Source organism: Eurypyga helias, unplaced genomic scaffold (assembly GCF_000690775.1).
Source record: "Eurypyga helias isolate BGI_N326 unplaced genomic scaffold, ASM69077v1 scaffold18638, whole genome shotgun sequence".
Lineage (NCBI taxonomy): Eukaryota > Metazoa > Chordata > Aves > Eurypygiformes > Eurypygidae > Eurypyga > Eurypyga helias.
The window spans coordinates 57,988-76,627 of NW_010266484.1; the positions used below are offsets into that span (position 1 = coordinate 57,988).

The following is an 18,640-nucleotide window of genomic DNA, read 5'->3' on the forward strand; positions in this document are numbered from 1 at the left end:
TCTGCCTTGGAATACAAGCCAAAACTGGTGAGTCCAGATGCACCTTATTAAGGCGAAATCTTAAGGCTGTCTTATCAAAATGCTAAGGCTTAATTTAGGCTAAAACCAAGCAAGAAAGAATGTTACACCCTCTTATATAGTGTTAACACAAGGAATAGATGCTTATGTGTGGTGGATGTGGGATTACAGAAAAGTCTTCAAGCCTGCACTTGACTCGGGTAACACAACATACAGAAGGGTTTTTGACATCTTAAACTATGTAACTGGGGCATCTTGCAGCTCTTTGTTCTGCCGCAGGCATCAAACAGATTCCTGAAAGTTATTTATACAGAATGTCCACAATAAAAGATACCCAAATAATGTTTTGGAGGTAAGGCATCTCGGCACAGTAGAAACCAATGGGATGTTTTGGCAACTTGCAGACTTGCAATATGGAATACGGTCTTGGTAAGCAGAGGGTATTACCCCTCTACTTGTGTAAAAATTGTCAAATACATGCGATGAACAGTTGTAAGTTTTCTCAAAGGAGATAGGAACTATAGTACCAAAAGAATAGAGAATTGGCAGCTTGATGTACTGATTTCTTTCATCCCGTATTAGTTGTGGTGGCAGAATTATACCCTTAAAACTAGAAACATGCCATACTGACCTATTCTCAGTTCAAAACTCAATTGTCAGTAATTTCTTTGCATATTTAAGGGGCTGCATTGCTAAATTTCATTGTAATTACACTAGAAAGCAGGAGCAGCTGGAAGCACGTGGCTATTCTACATGCTGGTTTTGTACTCGCCTGGGGTGAGAATTATGTACACCATGGTATATTCTGGTAAATGTGTGAACTTAAAAACACATGAATCTTCTCCCGTGACAGTCCTGTATCCCATCGCATCCACATAATGGATGGTGGCCTCATCCACTGCTCTCACAGTTGACTCAACTGTTAATGCTGTTGGAATTTTTTCCCTTTGTTTCTCGGTCTCCTGCTTCATTCATCCCAAACAATGAGGAGAACGAAATAAAAAGAAAGCTCACCAAGAAACCAGGGACCAGTGACTTTATCAGACTCTGGCTTGGCACACTGGAGTTCCACTGCTGTTGGATTTTTTTCCCTTTGTTTCTCGGTCTCTCACCAAGAAACCAGGGACCAGTGACTTTATCAGACTCTGGCTTGGCACACTGGAGTTCCACTAAAGCATAAAGGTTTAAATAAAAACTGATTGTACACTTTCTGCTCTGACAGGCTTCCTGCTTTGAAAGCTTTGTGTGTAGAGGTTGATGGCAATGCAGAACTGTCGCAATTCCTCAGATCACTTGTTTGTAAGATTCAAATGGAGGTTTTTCAGCAAAAAGCAATACTTTGTCACCTGCAAGCAGTACAGACACCAAGCCTTGAGGAAGTTTGAAAATACAGAAAGTTGCTGTTTCAGGCCTCACGAAAGTGAGAAATGAGCTTGTGATAGAAAGACAACTGTTTTCACCCCACGTAGCACATCCAGTGTGCAACAAAGGTTGCTCAGGCTTTCTCACATCATTTATTCCTGTGCAAAGTGGAGGCACAGGAGGATATAATCTTGAGAGAAAACTTGCAAATAAGTTATTCCTAAGTGGGAAGAGGGAGCTGTAAGGAGACTCTGCACTAACCCTGATGATAGAGAATCTTGCATTCAGTCAGTATTTAGTCTCATATACATTTGTCTGTTATCTTTAGATAAGCAATAAGCTACAGCCATATCTCTGTTGTAAACTAAAGGACTTTGCACGCAGCACGTGCAGACCTGACCTTCACGTTCACTTTCGTTCCGGGGTCTCAGACACACGCACTGTTGCGGCTGCAGCAGTGCAGTTCTGCCCTTGCACTGCTGGATGCCAGTTGATACTCTGGAACGCCCCGTAGGGATTTTGCAGCCCAGGACAGACCTCTTGCTGTGGCATCCTTTATCAACTCCCTACCAACAGCAGCTTTTCTGTAGCCATGGTAGATGGGGTTTCACAAGCCGTAGTTGTCCTTTAGGATTGCAGAGCAAATGCTAGATATTTTACAAAATGGAAACATTCTAGGGCTCAGGACCTTGTATGAGAACCTCTTCTTTAATTTCTTGGTCCTGTTGTAAGGTGGCTGACTAAATAAATAATGCTATTTACCCAAAGCGTTATCAGTAACTTTTGATGCTTTCTGTGATTTTTGTTTTCTTCAGATAAAGAAAGAAACAATTGACCTACTAGAGATGAGTGTTATAAAGCTGTGCAGAGAGGGATCTGTGAAGCTGGGACTCTTTTAATGTTTTTACCACCAAGGAACTAATTAGCAGCTGCATTTTGCTATTATCCTGTCTGTAATCGGCAAGTGCTTAACAGGCGATGGAATGGAGAATTTTGACTTCTCACAGGTCTGTCAGTACAGAAAGAATGCACACTGCAACTTTTTTTTTCCTGAGTTTCCTTTTCTTTTAATAATAAAACAGAAGTTTTGTTTGTAGTTTTAGTATTACTTTTATTGCAGGAATAATGTGGCACTGACATTAGAATTACATTGCATTCACCTGCTTGATTTACTACTGTATGTCATTTTTAAGACTTGAAGATGAGAAAACTTGGGTGTGAAAGTTTTTATACAGCTCGGGTTTGAAAGTCTTAGTACAACTTAGTTCTCTCTTATCTCCCTCTGCTGTCCCAAAGGAGACGTTTGCTTCTCCCATGAGGATGGTACTCTGGTTCTTGCCCTGGAAGATCTTTGCAAAAGTTGTATGAATTTCAGTAATTTGTCAAAAAGGTATTTTTTACCCAGCTCTTCTAGAGCTGGCCAAATGCTATTTTTTGCTATTACATGATACATTACCTGTTTATTATATTGAGACTTTATTTTGGTTAAACTGTTAAAGTGTGCAAAACATATTCTTTTGTTTGTCCATTTAAATTAAAAGGAGATGATGTCTACGTGATTCTTTTGTCATTGTGGATAGTAGGGAATGGGTGGCTTGTTTTCAAAGGACGAGATGAACAGAGGTGAGCAAATGATCAGCATCTTGGAAAGCCATTGATCCAAATCAGATATTTGGAGAATGACTTGCCCTTTTGTGGTAAAGAACATGGAACCTTTTTACAATTTCGCTATTGCTGGCAGTATCCCTGCACATGAGTAAGACATAACAAATCCTACTGAATTGTGGGGCAGCGGGAAGCATATATTTAAGCTTTTCCTGGGGGCGTGAGCTAGACATCCTGACCAAAGTACACAAACGTTTAATTGGTACAAGCTGATCGTGGGGATCCAGGTACAAACGTAGGAAATGAGGAAGAGAGCGCTCTAGTTAATAAGTAATTCTGGGCCATAATGCAGGTTTGAACAAACAATACAGTCTCCCAACAGTATCTCAGCCTAAACTCTCTCCAGCACAAGTATATTTTTCCTTGCTCACACTGAGAAGAAAATGAAAAACAAGGCAAGTTCTCCTCCACAAGGAGGAGAGGCGCGTCCTTCCAGGTGTCCGGATAACAGCGCATTCAAACAACAGAAGCTACCCGCTTGGAAGCCCCAGCTCACCATTGCGACGGTGCTCTCCAGCTTCTTCCTCACCGGCATGTTCTGCCTCTTGGTGGGAGTCTGCCTCATACTGTCTGCAAACAGCGTCAGAGAAATCCAGGTGGGTCTGGGGCTGGCGTTCCTAGATATTCTGTATAGAAGAAACAGGGCTACGTTGGGAGGGCAAACGCTTGGAATTTTTGCTTCTGGATAAAGATGATAGCAATGGCTTCATGCCTTGTGCATACAGCCACTGTATTCCTGTGAAAACCCTCAGGGATAGCTGGTCACCGATACAATCCGAGCACTGGGTGGTTAACTGGGTGGCAGTGTCTGACACGTGTGGTAATTACGGCCACAGGCCAGTAACATCTGAGATGTTGCCGTCATTTCCTGGGGTTTTGAAGGGAAATAAACATCCTTTTGACAGTGTTTGGTTCTAGAACACGCACGTTTGCTGGGGCAGAATCCTGGAATACAGGGAGCCGTGATGTTTGACTGGCTCCTGGAGGCAAGGTTGGTTAGCCCTGTGGTGGTGTTCACAGGCTCCCTGTTGGAGCCAACGCTCAGCACTACCTCCAGGCTGTCCGGGAGGGCTGGGCCGTAATGCCTGTGATGTGGGGATTTGTCAAGCAATACTTGGTCAGCCAGGCTGAGCTGCAGAAGTGTTCTTCACTCAGCACTCCTTTGCCGAGGAGCAGATGTGGAGGTTCTGCAACAGTCATCAAAAGGCTCTGAAACAGCTTTAAACTAGGGATAAAATTCCTGAATGTTCACTGGGGCCAAGTCCCGATTCTCTGCCTCTGTTGATTTTTTACAGTGTTTTTGGCAGGCCAGAGCCACTCAGAAGAGAGCTCCCTGAGAAGTCTGGGAGCTGAAACACTTAAATGTTTCTTTCCTATGTGCATGTCCTTTATTACAAGATCTCTGCTTGGTCACTTCTCTGACAGATTGATTATTCAGATAGATGCTCAGATTGTTCAAAACTCCGTGAGAATTCCTCTAATTGGAATAAAGAATGCCACTGTTCCGTGGATTTCACACTAAAGGAAGATATATTGGTAAGTGGATGTGAGAAACCCACTCAAGTTGCTTAGTACCCTGTTAGGTGTATCCCTGGATGATAAAATACACTAGTTCTGCTCTGTAGAGCTCCTGACTAAATTGTCTTTGTGCTTTTTAAAAACATGAAATACCCCATATTTTACACTTTTGCCTTTGTTATTCATTTTGGTACGTGTTAAAATAATCAAGATCGGGCTACCTCTGTCCTTGGTTGGGAGATGTCCAAGGAGAAGAGGGGGATGGAGGAAATGGTGTTCGATTGTGGAGGTGACCTCTCTCTCTCTGAGTCAGTAGCAAACCCTTGCTCTGGGGTTAGTTGTTACGGCACTGCTAAGCTCTCAAATGAGAAGGAAATCCGAAGCTCTGACCACTTGTCATAAGTAAACCCCCGTAGTCCTTTTTTATGAGGGTTATGCTGCTAATCCCCAAGGTCCTTGAAATAATTCAAGTGTAGCAGTGTCATTCTGCAGTTTCATTTGGGGAAAAAGTATCCTTCATTTCCTGTCCTAAACTACTGGGTCATGTTGCCAAGACTGTTAAAATACTTCGTGTTCCGACAAAGAGGTCAATACTTAGTGCTGTGTAAATGATCCCTTAAAATCCCAGTGCAATTTAAATCATAAAGTCACTTCAGGGTTCTTCAGTATTGAAGAGGCTGTTAGTTTACCCTGTATTTCTTCAGATTACAGTAATATTTGAGATGAGAAGTTTATTTAACTGAATAATGGGTTGTTACAGTTTAATAATCCCCCTTCTTGCCTGTATTTGCCTGCCTAGCGTTCTCCTTTTAATTACAGGACCAAACTTTCCAAAGGATTCAAATAATTGATGAGAGGCAGCCTTGTTTTTCAAAAAAATCTGAAGGAATTAAGAGCTAATGGGCACTGCTTTTAAGTTTTTGTGCACCATCTTTTATGGACAATGAATGTCTGTCTCCATAAAACTATTCATAGTCATTGCAGGTTCATGGCCAGCTGTGCCATCTTGAGTAAAATAATAACCAGGCATGTTTATTTTAGGCTTCATTTGGTAATTTAAAGTATGTTTAATTTTGTGCCAAAATACTAAAACTTTCAGCTGGGGTGAAGACTAGATTGTAGCCAGTGTCTGCTGAAGGAATTGCTTAGAGTGTCGTCACCAACTCTTAAATATGAATTGAGTACTCTCTTCTCTGCTCTTCTCTAGCAAGTAATATGATTTCTCTTTGCCTACATGAACTCCCCTCATTGAAGGAATTTATCCTTGAATTCTAGGGTGATGTTTTCATGTACTATGGCCTGCAAAACTTCTTCCAAAACCACCGTCGATACGTGATATCAAGAAGTGACGCGCAGTTGTTGGGTCGAAATGTAAATGTAAGTTTTCGTCTTTATATTCTGAGATTCTGTGTATTTCCATCAGGTGCCTCTTTGGCCATTTGGAGAGCTAACTAGGCGTAACTGTAAGTGTGCTAAGATGGCTCTAGGGGATAATGAGAAAGTACAGTTTTTCAGTGTTTGGTCTCTGCTTTTATGATTGTTGGGGCCATTATGTCTAGTAAGTGAATAAGAGAGAAAGATTGAGGGGATAAATAACAGATGTCAGTCCAGTGTGGCAGCTCTCAAACCTGCACCTTGCAGGGATGATGATTAAAAATACATTGTCTTTTGCAAAGGAATTCACAGAGAGCTTTTCCTTCTGGTGTTTGCAGTTGTCTCAGCCAGAAATCTTTTAAGCTGTGCTTTTATTATAGGGTTAGGGAATTAGGTTATTCCAAGTCTTCCATTTTGCCATCTGGCTTTGGAAGTGAGAAGGAGCAGGAAAAGGTTTATGGTGAAATAAGTGATCATGTAGCATTCTAAGTATGCAACTTAGAGGTCTGAAGAGGAGGCTAGACAGCATCACCTGCAGCAAAGCCTGCATAAGGAAATTGGAGAATGTCATCGTTGCATTCAGGTTTTTTTGCTCACAGATCTAAGTTTTCTTTGGCTTAAGAGTAGCATTTCTTAACATACACTCTGTCCTCTCAGTCCATATGATTGTGCATCATATTACAGGTTATTGTAACAGCAGTAATCTTGTTACAGTTGTTTCTACAGAATGCATCTTGTAACTCTCAAGACCTCTTCCCCATACACCTGCTTCTCCAGGTGCCCAGTCACCTTGTTTGTTTGCATCCAGGTGCAATCGCTTCTGTGCCAAGCGGAGACACATCTGACTAGAGCTGTTTGAAAATGCTTCTGTGTTTAAACCTGAAGGTTTCTAGTTTCTCATGAACTGGGGTAGGAGAGATGTGATACATTTGAGATGGGGTTTTATTTCTCATGCTGCGTCTTCGTACGTCAGGATTTCCCCACGCAGAACTGCAGTAATTTGGCCAACTGCACCTGCTGCTCTCCACCACTGACGCAGTCAAGGTCAGCATTAAAAAGAAGGAAAAATAAGGTGTTCTAGGGTAAGCTGAGGCTCCGCTGGCACATTTTAAACTGCAGCTGTGTTGCAGTAGCAGATCCCCACATGAGTTTTTGTAGTCTGACGTTTGCGAGTCTGCAGCAGAATTTGGTGAAGGTCTACTTCCTGCGATATGGAAGGTGTTCCTCAGCTACAGACCCGTCCGTTTGGATCTGCCACTAATGTGACCAAAAGGTGCTGGAGACTTAATTACCCGGTGGCTTTTCAGAAGAAGGAACGGGAGAACATTATCACTAGCAAACCAAACCAAAACCCCCAGGTTCCGTGCCTGATTGTTCTGTGACCTTGAATGCAGATTCAGAAGAGCTACTGTGCGCCCTTTACCACCTACCGAAACGGGACTCCCATGGCTCCCTGCGGTGCTATTGCCAACAGCATGTTCAATGGTAAGCAGGCACCTGCCACATCTGCCGTACTAGTTTCCACTTGAAACTATTCCATTACCCCAGTCCAGCACAGTCCTGATACCATGACAGCTTTCTGCCACGAAAGGTTTTGTTTGGCGGTGCTGCTGTGGGGAACACAGCACTCTGCTTCCTACTGTTCAGTAACTTTCCACTCATTCTGAAACTGAGGAAGATTTTGCAAGGCCCTCTTCGGTGTGAATATGCCGTAGGGCTGAGGAATTGAGTCCCTGGTGAAATAAGGAACAGTGATGCAACAGATGTAGTGTACTTCCTTGCTAAAAACCAGGTTCTTGTACAGTGATGGGAGAGCCCAGATGCTGCCTTCGCACAGACGTGTGCTCAGCAGGTGACGTTCTTCACATTGGTTTGGACCTTTGGATCTGTGTGGTGGCATTTTGTTCTGTGGATGCTGGAGCAGTCTTACTCACTTTGATCCCACCTTTGGTCTTGTTTGTAGTAACCTAGTGGGCATATGGTCTGTCTGCGAGCACATTTAGGCTGAAATCTAAGGGCTCCTAGCCATAAACACTGGGAGATTTCCAAATGCATTTCTTTGGGAGGAGACAAAAACTTCCTTTTTGTCTGCCCTGCCCTTTTCTGTAACCTGTTCCAGCAGCAGCTTTTGGCAGTGCAGCAGGTGGTTTTAAGCAGCTCAGCCACCCACACCAAAGGCCTTGTAAAGGGCAGCTCCATTCAGTAACTTGCAGATCCATTTGATTTCCATCTGCCTGTGCACCCCCCTGCTCCCCTGGAAGCCTAGTTTACTGGACTGGGCCCAGACATAGGTCAGCAGAGATACCTGTGTGCAGCCCACGCTGTTCTGGAGCCCTGGGTGCAGGACAGAACGTTTCTGCAGAGAACTAGGGATAGTGAGATTTTAAAATGCCGAGGGTAAACCTCCTGGTGCCTGCTCCAGCCATGGGAAAGGTTTTTATCCCAAGCTAGCCGGTAAGGGGGCAGTCAGACAAGCAGTTACGCAGGCAGCGCTCAGAGGATTGCCTTTCCTGCTCAATAAACTCGTGACAAACAGCTGGGGAGGCGGTGGGGCACAGAATGATCACTTGCTCAGACAAGTGTGTCTCAGCCTTTAAGAGCTGCATGAACGGTGGGTTTGTAGCAGGATAAAAGAAAGTATGTTTTCATTGACACTTATGCAGCTGAGTTGTGTACTGCTTCTTTGCTAAAAAGCAGCCCCTCCCCATATATATCATCTAACTGAAATGTTTACTGAAATGTTTTTGGATTTCAGGAGGTATTTGTGTCCAAGTTGGCAGACAAGGCCTAAGTAGCGTAAAACCAAAGCAAAATCTTCTCCGAAGAGTCATGGATTCCCTTGATGGTGCTTTCGCCTCTTCCCGGTCCCTGAAAACATGTTCAGAGTAGCTGTCAAAGAAATTCTAAGGAAAGCTAACTAGGAGAGTAACTTCTATAATGAGCTAGAGAGCTCCAAAAGTGACTTGCAGAGAAGTTCCTTAAAACTTCAGAAGTTCTAAGGCTCTGGAAGCTTAATTATTCTTGTGGAATATACGATGCTCTGTACGCAGTCATGATGAAACTTTTCCCACGTGTTTTTTTTTGTTTCATAGAATCACAGAATGGTTTGGGTTGGAAGGGACCTTAAAGATCATCTAGTTCCAATCCCCAACTTGTTCAAGTGAACAAGTTGCCGTTCACTTGTCAGTTTTTGTTAGTCGTGGTGGCCACTGGAATGACTGTCTTTCACTCATGCATATTGCTTCTTGTATTCCCTGCAGATACTATTGATCTTTTTTACAATCTTAACTCATCTGTTATTCAAGTACCACTGCTGAAGACTGGGAACAGTTGGTGGACAGATAAAAATGTGAAATTTCGCAATCCAAAATCCTACAATCTCTCCTCTGCATTTGCAGGTAAGAATGGTTCCACTGGCATCCCTTATTTTTAATGGCTTCCCTCCTTCCTCGTGTGTGTGAGTCTCCCATTCTGAGACGGGAATTGCCTTTGGGAGATGCACCTTCCAGAGGAGGCAGGAGAAGCAGCTGTAGAGGGTGACTGAGAACAGAGGCCAGATGTAGCCAAAATATCACTTTCTTTTTTCCAATACGCATAGAAATCGGGAGAAAGTTGTTTTGGAAGACTGACACTAGCCATCATCCACACCATTCATACACTTTATTGGAATGCTTCATCTCTACCGAGAAAGCAAGGATACAGTCGTTGTTTCCTACTGAGAGCACCTGTGAAGGGCAGTTGCATTGTCACATCTTTCCTTCTTCGTGCCTCTTAGGCAGTTGTGAGCCAAGTGAAACTGCCATCTTCACTAGTTCTTTCAGCGGCTGTTTGCTAGGACTGTTCCTATGTTATGGTTAATCTGAACTGACGTGGGACTAAAGGTTCCCTATTCTGGATCAAGGCAACTTGCTGTGCTGGATGCAATATGCAAGAGTTAATTACCTAAGTAGTTTTTGTGTGGCAGACTCTAAATATCATAGGCTGTGCCATTAGACTGCGAAGAGGTGCCTACAGGAATAAATTCATGTCTAAAAATGAAGGCTAGCTCCTCATTATAGAGAGTCTGTTGCTTGCTGATGAGGCAGGAATCCAGAATAAACGGTTATTTTCATTTGTGCAAGTCACTTTGTTTTTCCTGTGCTTGACGTTTCTCACGTGCAGCAACCGCTGGGTACTGTTAAACTCTGTTCAGTCATTTTTGAGGTGGGTGGAGATGCTTGGGTAAAAAGTGTTATCTACCGTATGCAGTATTTTAATACTGGAGAGAGTTTTGTGTCTCCTTCATGCCTTGTGTTCTGCGTTGGTTGTGAGTAGGCCCAGAAGTTAGTAACCAACCCCCGTTTTTACTGACAGTACGTCTTTCCTGGTTTCTTTCTCTGTCACCAGGGACAGCAAGACCTCCTTACTGGCAGAAACCAGCATATCTGTTAGACGAGGAAGATGAAAGGAACACTGGTTATGTGAACGACGACTTCATTATCTGGATGCGAGTGTCGGCCTTTGCTACGTTCCGAAACCTTTACCGTCGTGTCAGCCGGATAAGGCAGTTTGCGGATGGTCTCCCAGCAGGAAACTACACTTTTCATATTTCCTATAGTATCCTTTCATATTATCTAAGACCCTTCTTAACCATTGGATAGTTACAATGAGGTGGAAGTTTATGGGATTTGTACAGTGAAAGGCAAAGAAACCAAGCAAAACGCCCCAGTGGAAATCACCATGAAAAGATCCGGTTTGGGTGATGAGGTACTACAAGCGGATTTTTTTTAGCCCATGCAGATGGAGTTAAGGCATGTTGCTCTAATGGCAGCATGTGACTTTGGATTTGAGTTTTGAGGGGGATGCTTTTGTCTGGAGACAGCACACGGGAGCTTTACACAAAGGGTAAAACTGAAGAATGGAAACCTGAAGAGATGAAGATGTTGGTTTAGCTGAAATATTTAGCAGTGGCCTACATGGGTGTGTGGACACCCACACTGGGGTGCAGGAAGCGCCAGAGCTATCCCTGCCGCTGAGAGCCGTGCGGGATGCCTGTGGCAGCAGAGCACTGGCGGATTTGGGCCATGTGCTGACAGGAGCTTTTGTGCTGGTGAAAATGCACCCTCATGCTGAACAGCATGAACTTTGCTGACTAAAGGAGCTGTTTTGTCAGGAGGAGTTATGTCAAGATGACACTAAATTTCCCTCTAAGCCGACAGAGCTATGATTTTAAATGTTGTAGCACAGTTCTGTTCTGAAAGCTTCCATGTGGAGAGGTGAAAGGTAAAGTCATTTAACTTTCTGGGCAGACAGCGTATTAGGTAGAGGCGAGCACTTCCCCTCAATGAAACTGCGTGGAGTATCATCATGATAAGCCTCCCCAGAGGCTGATTTTCAACCAAGTTTTCATTGCAAATTAATGCAGTTACATAAATTATGAATCTGAAATTTGTAATTAAAAAAACAATTAGTTTCATGTTCACACAGAAACTGTATCTAGAGTAACTGCATTTCTTACCACCAGCTGCTACTGGGTTTATAGACCCAGAACAGATCCAAACCCTTTATGCCTTGGAAAGGATTTTGAGCATTTGCCACTACTTTTTCTCCTCCTGGAAACAGAGAAACCTTAACATCCTTCTATCAGATTTCCCTGTTAGCAAATTCAAGGGGAGAAAACATGTGATTCTTTCAACCGTGGTATGGAGCGGCGGAAGTAACCCATTCCTGGGAATTGCCTACCTGGTTTGTGGCACGGCAGCAACCCTGACAGGTTTTGTCATAACTGCCATCCACTTAAAGCTCAGAAAAAAGAAAACATATTTTCAGAAGTAATAAGGTTCCCTGGCTTTCTGAACAAAGACAGAGGTGTCTTGTGAACGAAGAACCTGCAGCACAGACGTTTTGTTCCTTCCCCTGAGCCCTGGATCTGTTTCAGTAACAGGTTTGGTGAAACTAAGCAAATTGAGGGGTGGTGCTATTCCAGCATCCAAAACCAAACTTACCTGAGGCTGCATTCTTACTCATGTATGTATGCTTCTAAACATGTTTCTGCTGCATTCTTACTCATGTATGTATGATCCTAAACATGTTTCCTAGGAAACTTGTAGTGAGATGAAATTCAAACAACAGGTAGCGTAGTGGGTTGGGATTGCAATGGCAAAGGAATTATAGATTACTAGTGTCTGGCTAGAAGTAAGGGTCCATATTCACTTCTTACTCAGCCCTTAATTTCTCTTAAATGGAGCTTTGGATGGCTAAAAAGTGAGGTCTTGATCCAACAAATGGCTTGAGCAGGTAGAACTTGGTGCTAAAGTCTATTTGTGGGCCATATGCATGGGCTGAGTGGCTTGGGGGAGGTCTTATATAGCTTTTTCAGTTATTGTGAAAAGGCAACCAGTGTAGCGCAGCATATTCCTAGAACCATAGAACGGTTTGGGTTGGAAGGGACCTTAAAGACCATCTAGTTCCAACCTCCCTGCCATGGGCAGGGACACCTTCCACTAGACCAGGTTGCTCAAAGCCTCATCCAGCCTGGCCTTGAACACTTCCAGGGATGGGGCATCCACAGCTTCTCTGGGCAACCTGTGCCAGTGCCTCACCACCCTCTCTGTGAAGCACTTCTTCCTGATATCCAATCTAAACCTCCCCGCTTTAAATTTAAACCCATTACCCTTTGTCCTGTCACTACAGGCTCTTGTAAAAAGTCCCCCCCAGCTTCCCTGTAGGAATCTGACTGCAGCCACAGGACGTACCGCTTCCTTTCCTCTCTGCTTCATAATTTTGCCAGAGCAGCAGAAGGGCTGCTGCTCGTGTTCCCAGTCTGGCTCCATTGATGGTTTGTGCTGACCTGATGGGCTAAGGTGCACGTCCCTGTCTGCTTTTCCTGGTTGGGACTAGTCAGCTCCATCAGAAAGCTCTAGAAAAGGGGTTCTGGGATTTCAAACCCCTGTGTCTAAATCTGTCAGGAGCTGTGGGAGAACCCTATGGCTCACTGGACTGGACAAGCCAGGGCATGAAGGAGTACATTTAGCAATGCTTAAGCTCATTATTCTAAATTACTTTTAACAATGAGGTGTACTCCTAAACCTTTCAAGTCCTTTTGAAAATGTAATCCCATGCAGCCCTCCTGAAAGCCCTGATGGGAGTTGTTGCCAAGGCTGAACTCAGGATTTCTGGCTCCAAACAAACCAAAGGAGCCTCTTTCTCTTTCTTTTTTTCCCTTTTACTTTTAAAATCCTCCCAGAAAGTGACTCTCAGGAAATGATATGCCATCTGGGTGGTTGAGTCACAGTGCAGCTGTCATCGATTTTATTTCTTCAGGAAGTAGCTGGTAAAAATGTTAGTGAAGGCGACTGAATAGTGAGGAATGGATTTCGGGGATTCAGTGACTACCAGGAAAAAATAAATAATTTAGAAAACAGTCTGGCAAGCCGTGCTTACAGTTTGCCCCTTAGCTCCCAGGGGTTTGTGCAAGGGCCTCTTCTCTTGAAACGTACATTGTCTTCAACCCCCTCCACAGGGAAAACCTGTCTTCAAACAGATCTTCCTTTCTGTTACTCCAGAAGTTGTCTAAGTCTTTTTTTATAACCCAAAACCTCTTTGTCATCTTAACCACAGCTTTAAACACATTTTGCATCGTTCTTGCCCTCCCAGAACAGTGTCCTTGGAAGCTGCTCCTTGAGCTCCAGCGGTTGCTGTTGTCAACTCCGAGCAGCTCTGCAGCATCTGTCTTGCCTTCGGGATTGTGCTGCCCTGACCAAAGGCAATGGCAGTTCCAACGAATTATTCCCAGCAGATGGAATCTGCCTTGCTCAAAAGGGTGGGAAATAAGTTTTAGCAACCTCCTTACACTGCCTTCTGTGCCAGTGCTGCAGCCGTGCTGCTGGGCTGCCCCTTGTGCCAGCGCTTGCATGAACATGCCTCTTCAAGGAAATGTTCCTAGTGACCCCCTTTGGAACACTCCTCCACCTGTATGAAATGTCTGTTGGAATTGTTTGCCGCTGCTGCCTTATTCCCTCCTGTGCAAGGGCTGAAACAGAAGTGAGAGCCCTGGCTGAAGGACTGGCCTAACATAGCAAAGATAGTAAAAGCCATCATTAACTGCTCCTCGCGGGGGATTGTCCCCTTCTGTCATCAGCTGCCGATACCAGCAGGAAGCCTGATTCCAGACAAAAATCCAGTGTGATTTTGGTTTAATTTATTCTGGCTATTAGGAGATCGTTAAGACACATTGATCAGGGAAAGCATACTTGTATTTGGAGAGCAGAGGTATAAAGGAACCAGAGATGTTGCAGGTTTACTGAGGCCCAGTTGCTTTTAGAATATCTGGAGTCTTTGGCACAGTGCTGCTTTGGCCTTGCACGTTCCATTCTGTGAATTAAGATTATGTGTCTTCAGGAAAAAAGAAGCAGCCTTGGTAAAACTTTCCAAAGTGGAATTTTAATTCGCTTACCATATCAAGCATACTTCCACCAGTAGGAAGTGGGCCTTTTTCTAGGAGAGGTTAACGCGCGTAGGCTTGTCAGCTTGGAGCACAGGTGTCTGGGTTTAAGGTTGCTGGGTGAGGGTCAGGGCTGTACCTGGACAGTGTAAGTCAGCAACACCACTGTGAGTGCTACATGGCTGCGCCACAAAAGATTTACAGCCGTTATTTGTAACATTTGTTCGAATCGCTTTCCTACAGATGCCAGCACTTTAAAAAGTAGCGTGATACCAACCCCAAATGGCTTTTTGCGTTCAAAGGAAAATGCTGGTTCCCGTGTCGCTGCTGCTTACAGCCTCATCTTGGATCGTTGCCATGTATGCAGTCCCTGTGAGCTGACAGAACTTTGCCTCTTCCCTTCACTGCAGAAGACAGAAAGATGCGTGTCAGAAATGGGGTTCAGGTTTGGTGGGCTGAAATTAATGATACCAGAGATGCCTCAAGTACTACAAGGTGTGGGGGGGTTTCTCTGTTCTTTTCCCTGTCAATTTCCTAGAACAGATAAATAAAAGAGAACTTTATTTATTACAGTTTTTCTTTTGAGGAGTGGATATTTAATAAATATTTGGAAAACTGGAGAAAGGATTCCTGTTAGTACATGTAATATAAATTAGGATAGTAAACATGGATGAAAACAGGTGAGCTACATGGGGTGAAAGTTTCTGGGTTTGGGGTTTTTTTCATATATCTTTTAATTTCCAATTTGAAGATGACAGTTACACATGGGAGCATTTTTACCTTCTGGAATTCTGAAGTTCAGTTTTAACACTGGCAAAAATACCTGGAGGTGAAAAGATCCCATTTTATGAAAAACTTCAGTGCAATTTAAGTCTCATTTCTAAACTACAGAGAGGTATAAAAGAGGGCTGTATTTTAATGTCAGAAACTGTTGTACTGCTTTTGGTTGCCAGCTCCCTTTAGGATTGAATTTCATTAGTGGGATATATATCTATAGCTATATATAGGGACATGAAAGTGAAGCAGGAGTTCCAGGATATTTCAGTAGCACTTCAGTTACAGAATTTTTACAAGTGTTTTTTGGGCTTTACAGTTTCATATATATGTGTCCAGTATCTGTCTGCCTTGATTTTTCCGTGTTCTAAACATAGACATTTGCTTAACTCATCTCATCTAAAAATAAAACTTGGAGTCCTTCGTGTGGAACAGATCAGCATGATCACAGGCCTGTAGAATCTGGAAAAACTAGTTACATGCTGCATCTCATATAAACAGCTGTGTTCACGGAGATTATTAATAACAGTGTTTGGATGGGGCACCATGTAGTTCAGTGACACATTACAGTGTAAAAGCTTTCTCTCCTTCCTCTGAGAAATCAAAGTAATACCAGAGTAAAGGCAAAGACAGAAGGGAAGGGTGGGCTGGGAAGGTTTTGGTGATGTAAAGAGAGGTTGTGTGCCAATTTGGAATTAAGTTTAGATCTAAAAGAGGAGAAAGCAGTTGCTTGTCACAGGGTAAGAAGGTGCTGTCCTCCTCGGTTGAGAGCAGTATGGTGTGAGTGACAGCTGATTTGAGAAAAAACTAACCACACAAGGAGGGAGAATGGTGGAAGGGGCCAAGAACTTTCTCTGCTCTTGGATACGGAGGCAAAGACATTTGGCTGAGGTGCTTAGGATGAGAGTGTATCCTGAGATGTAATCTGGAAAGTGGGGAGTGGCCAAGTTAAGTAAAAAAGTGGAAAGTACACGCTCTCTGAACCAGGGTGCGTAGTTTTTGAGCTAAGGTGTTTTGACTCAGATCTCTCTAATTGCATTATTCGCTGAAACTCCAAGAACAACTTTGTTACGAGCTGGGAGTGCCTTGGGCCTTTGTTTCGGTGGCCTCTTGTTCACAAGAGAGGGATTGTTGAACAGTTTTTGTTTGCCCTGTGTCCTGCTTCCTCCTCAGGCTATGGGAGGCCAGGCAGAGGACGAGCAGGGCTTGTTTGGTTTTTGCTTACATTCATGAATGCATGAAAAAGGTTTTCTCCCCTTCCACGTGTAGCCAACTAGGAGAGGAAAAGGACAGTAGGGCTGGTTCTGGTCCGGTGCAAGTGGAGGCAATATTTAAATGGTCTCAAATGGTAATTGCCATAAGAAAAGTAAAGAAATCAAAATAGCTCATACCCTGGAAAGCTTGTATTTCAAACAGCTCTAATCCGTGTCTGTGAACCCATCAGGAAGTACCGTGTACTCTGTTGACAAACATACAGCATGAAGCAAGATGAAAAAAGGCCCTTTAGTCCTACTCCCACTCTATTGTAGCCATTGTCTCTTTGCGTTAAAGCACCTAAAATGATCCCCTTTGAACTGAAACAATTAAAAAACACTGGGTTTCTGCTGTGTCAGACCCAGCTACTCAGAGTTACTTGCCTTTTCCCCATGACGATGGCTGTGTGTAAGGAGACGCTGTTGCAGTAATAGTTCTGTTAACTCCGTTATAATACTGGGGGATTCAGGGTTTAAGATGAGGTTAAAAGTTCTTGGGGTTTCTCAAATAGCTTATGTGAATCCCTGGGGTTTCTATGGATTCTATTATTAGTGGCAATGAACCTGAAAACACTGGAAAAAGAAATGTGTCCAAAAAAACCCCTGAACGGTTAAAAGGAAAAAGGAGGTAGCATCTGCCCATAGCCCCAGTTGTCCTAAGGAGTTAACATTTGGGGACGTGTCCTGAGCTGCTCTCACTGCCTCTGAGGTGGAATGTGGCGGTTGTTTGACCCTCCAGAGAGCGGCTTCACAACAGCTGAGGGCAGTAACAACATCTGCAGTTCATAACGCCCCTCCCCTCAGTGGGTGTCACGGTGGCAGAGGACACGGGGGCCATGTCCCCCCAGTGCTGGGCAGAAGCCGTGGTTCAGCGCCGGGCACCAAGGACGTGTGAGTGTGGTGTCGGCCACTCCTGCTTTCACTGAGCCAAACAGAGCACGGGTTTGGATTTGCTGAGTTCGGTAAAGAAAAAAACCCAGTGCTTATTGTCAAATTTCCATGTTTTAAGCTTGCTGTTGCTGGGTGTTGTGCGAGATCCAGCAGCCATCACAGAAGGTCTTTGGACAAGCTTTCTTCAGGCACTGTCATTCCTGGCTTTGCAGTTAATCATAAAAAAGGCATCAAAGTCATAAGCTAAGAAGTAAAGCTGTGGATCAGATTTTATCTCTGCATATTTTTGTTACTGATAAAATGAATTAAATACGAGAACTGCTTAACATGTATGAACTGTAATAGTGCCAATGGGGTTTAGGCTGTGGCTTGAAGAGTTTATCATTCAGGCTTCTGAGTTCATAACTTCACCTCAGGCAGCCAGGGGAAAGCCAAGTCTTAACAGAAAAGGTCAGGAGTTGCTTTTCAAAGGGAGGTGAGAAAATTAGAAGACAGAGCACGAGCCTGTTGGGCATTTTCATGTTTGGCTTTTTCGGGGGTTTGATTGAAATGGAATGTCTCACACAGCATAATAGGCTAAATTTTTTAATTTGGGATTTGCCCTGAAACTTCCCTGTCTTCTCAGGAATTCTGGTTATCTGCTAAACAGGTGATGGTGATCATGTCATAGAAAGAAATGAAGTATGGGTGTCAGGTGTAATTTTAAGTGGCCTCAGCTGTTGAAAGGTTATTTCCCATAATGACTTCAATAATGCTGAGTTCTGAGGTGTAAAAAAAATCTTCCCTTCCTACAGGGTGGGTATAATTTTAAAGTTTCCGAAACTAAGTTAATCGAGTTGTCTCCGTTGTGGATGCTGGGCTTCACTTCTGTGACAGGGGGACGAGTAGCGCGTAAGCAAGGAGCCTTACACAGAGGTACCCTGAGCCGCGTAGCGTCGTCTGCCCTCTCCCTGCCCCTTCGGAGGTCATGAAGCCCCAGCACCTGTAACACCATGCACCGGTTGGTGGGTTTTCCTCAGGCAGAGGGAGCGGGGATACAGGCCGGCAGAGCAGGATTTACTTGGCGACTGGTGGAAAAGGCAAGACGTTGCTCGCGGAGTCTTTCGTGTGCGTGTCCGTTAGCCGTCGCTGTGCCGAGTGCGGACCCCAGCTCTCGCGTGGGAAAAGGTGGATGCTGGCCTCGTCCAGGACTTCTTAGTGGGGCGGGTGTAACGGTGAGGAAGACACCGGGATCTTCTTCGCCCTTCCCGGCAAGGTAAGTGCTGCTGCTGAAACTCGGGCGCTTCAGGAGCTGTCGGCACGCGGCTGAGGGCGAGCAGGGATCGGGGTGTCCGGGGGGTGCCGCCTTCCCGAGGTGAGGGGC

The 18,640-nt window shown here is 44.2% G+C and overlaps 2 protein-coding genes across 2 annotated transcripts in view; both read left to right on the forward strand.

Moving 5' to 3' along the window:
• The window catches only part of CMSS1 (cms1 ribosomal small subunit homolog (yeast)), a 19,167-nt gene extending 16,693 nt beyond the window's left edge, over positions 1–2,474 (forward strand). Inside the window, exon 9 of the mRNA XM_010157115.1 lies at positions 2,196–2,474. Coding sequence (XP_010155417.1) covers positions 2,196–2,279 — 84 coding nt within the window. The 3' untranslated portion in view covers positions 2,280–2,474. The remainder of the gene's footprint in view (positions 1–2,195) is intronic.
• Positions 2,475–3,428: 954 nt separating this feature from the next.
• On the forward strand, positions 3,429–11,870 carry LOC104513674 (cell cycle control protein 50C-like). Its single transcript, XM_010157113.1, has 7 exons — positions 3,429–3,641; positions 4,471–4,581; positions 5,839–5,940; positions 7,332–7,422; positions 9,198–9,335; positions 10,324–10,533; positions 11,564–11,870. The coding sequence occupies exons 1-7, from the start codon at positions 3,429–3,431 to the stop codon at positions 11,749–11,751; spliced, it is 1,053 nt and encodes a 350-aa protein (XP_010155415.1). The 3' UTR covers positions 11,752–11,870.
• Positions 11,871–18,640: the final 6,770 nt, after the last annotated feature.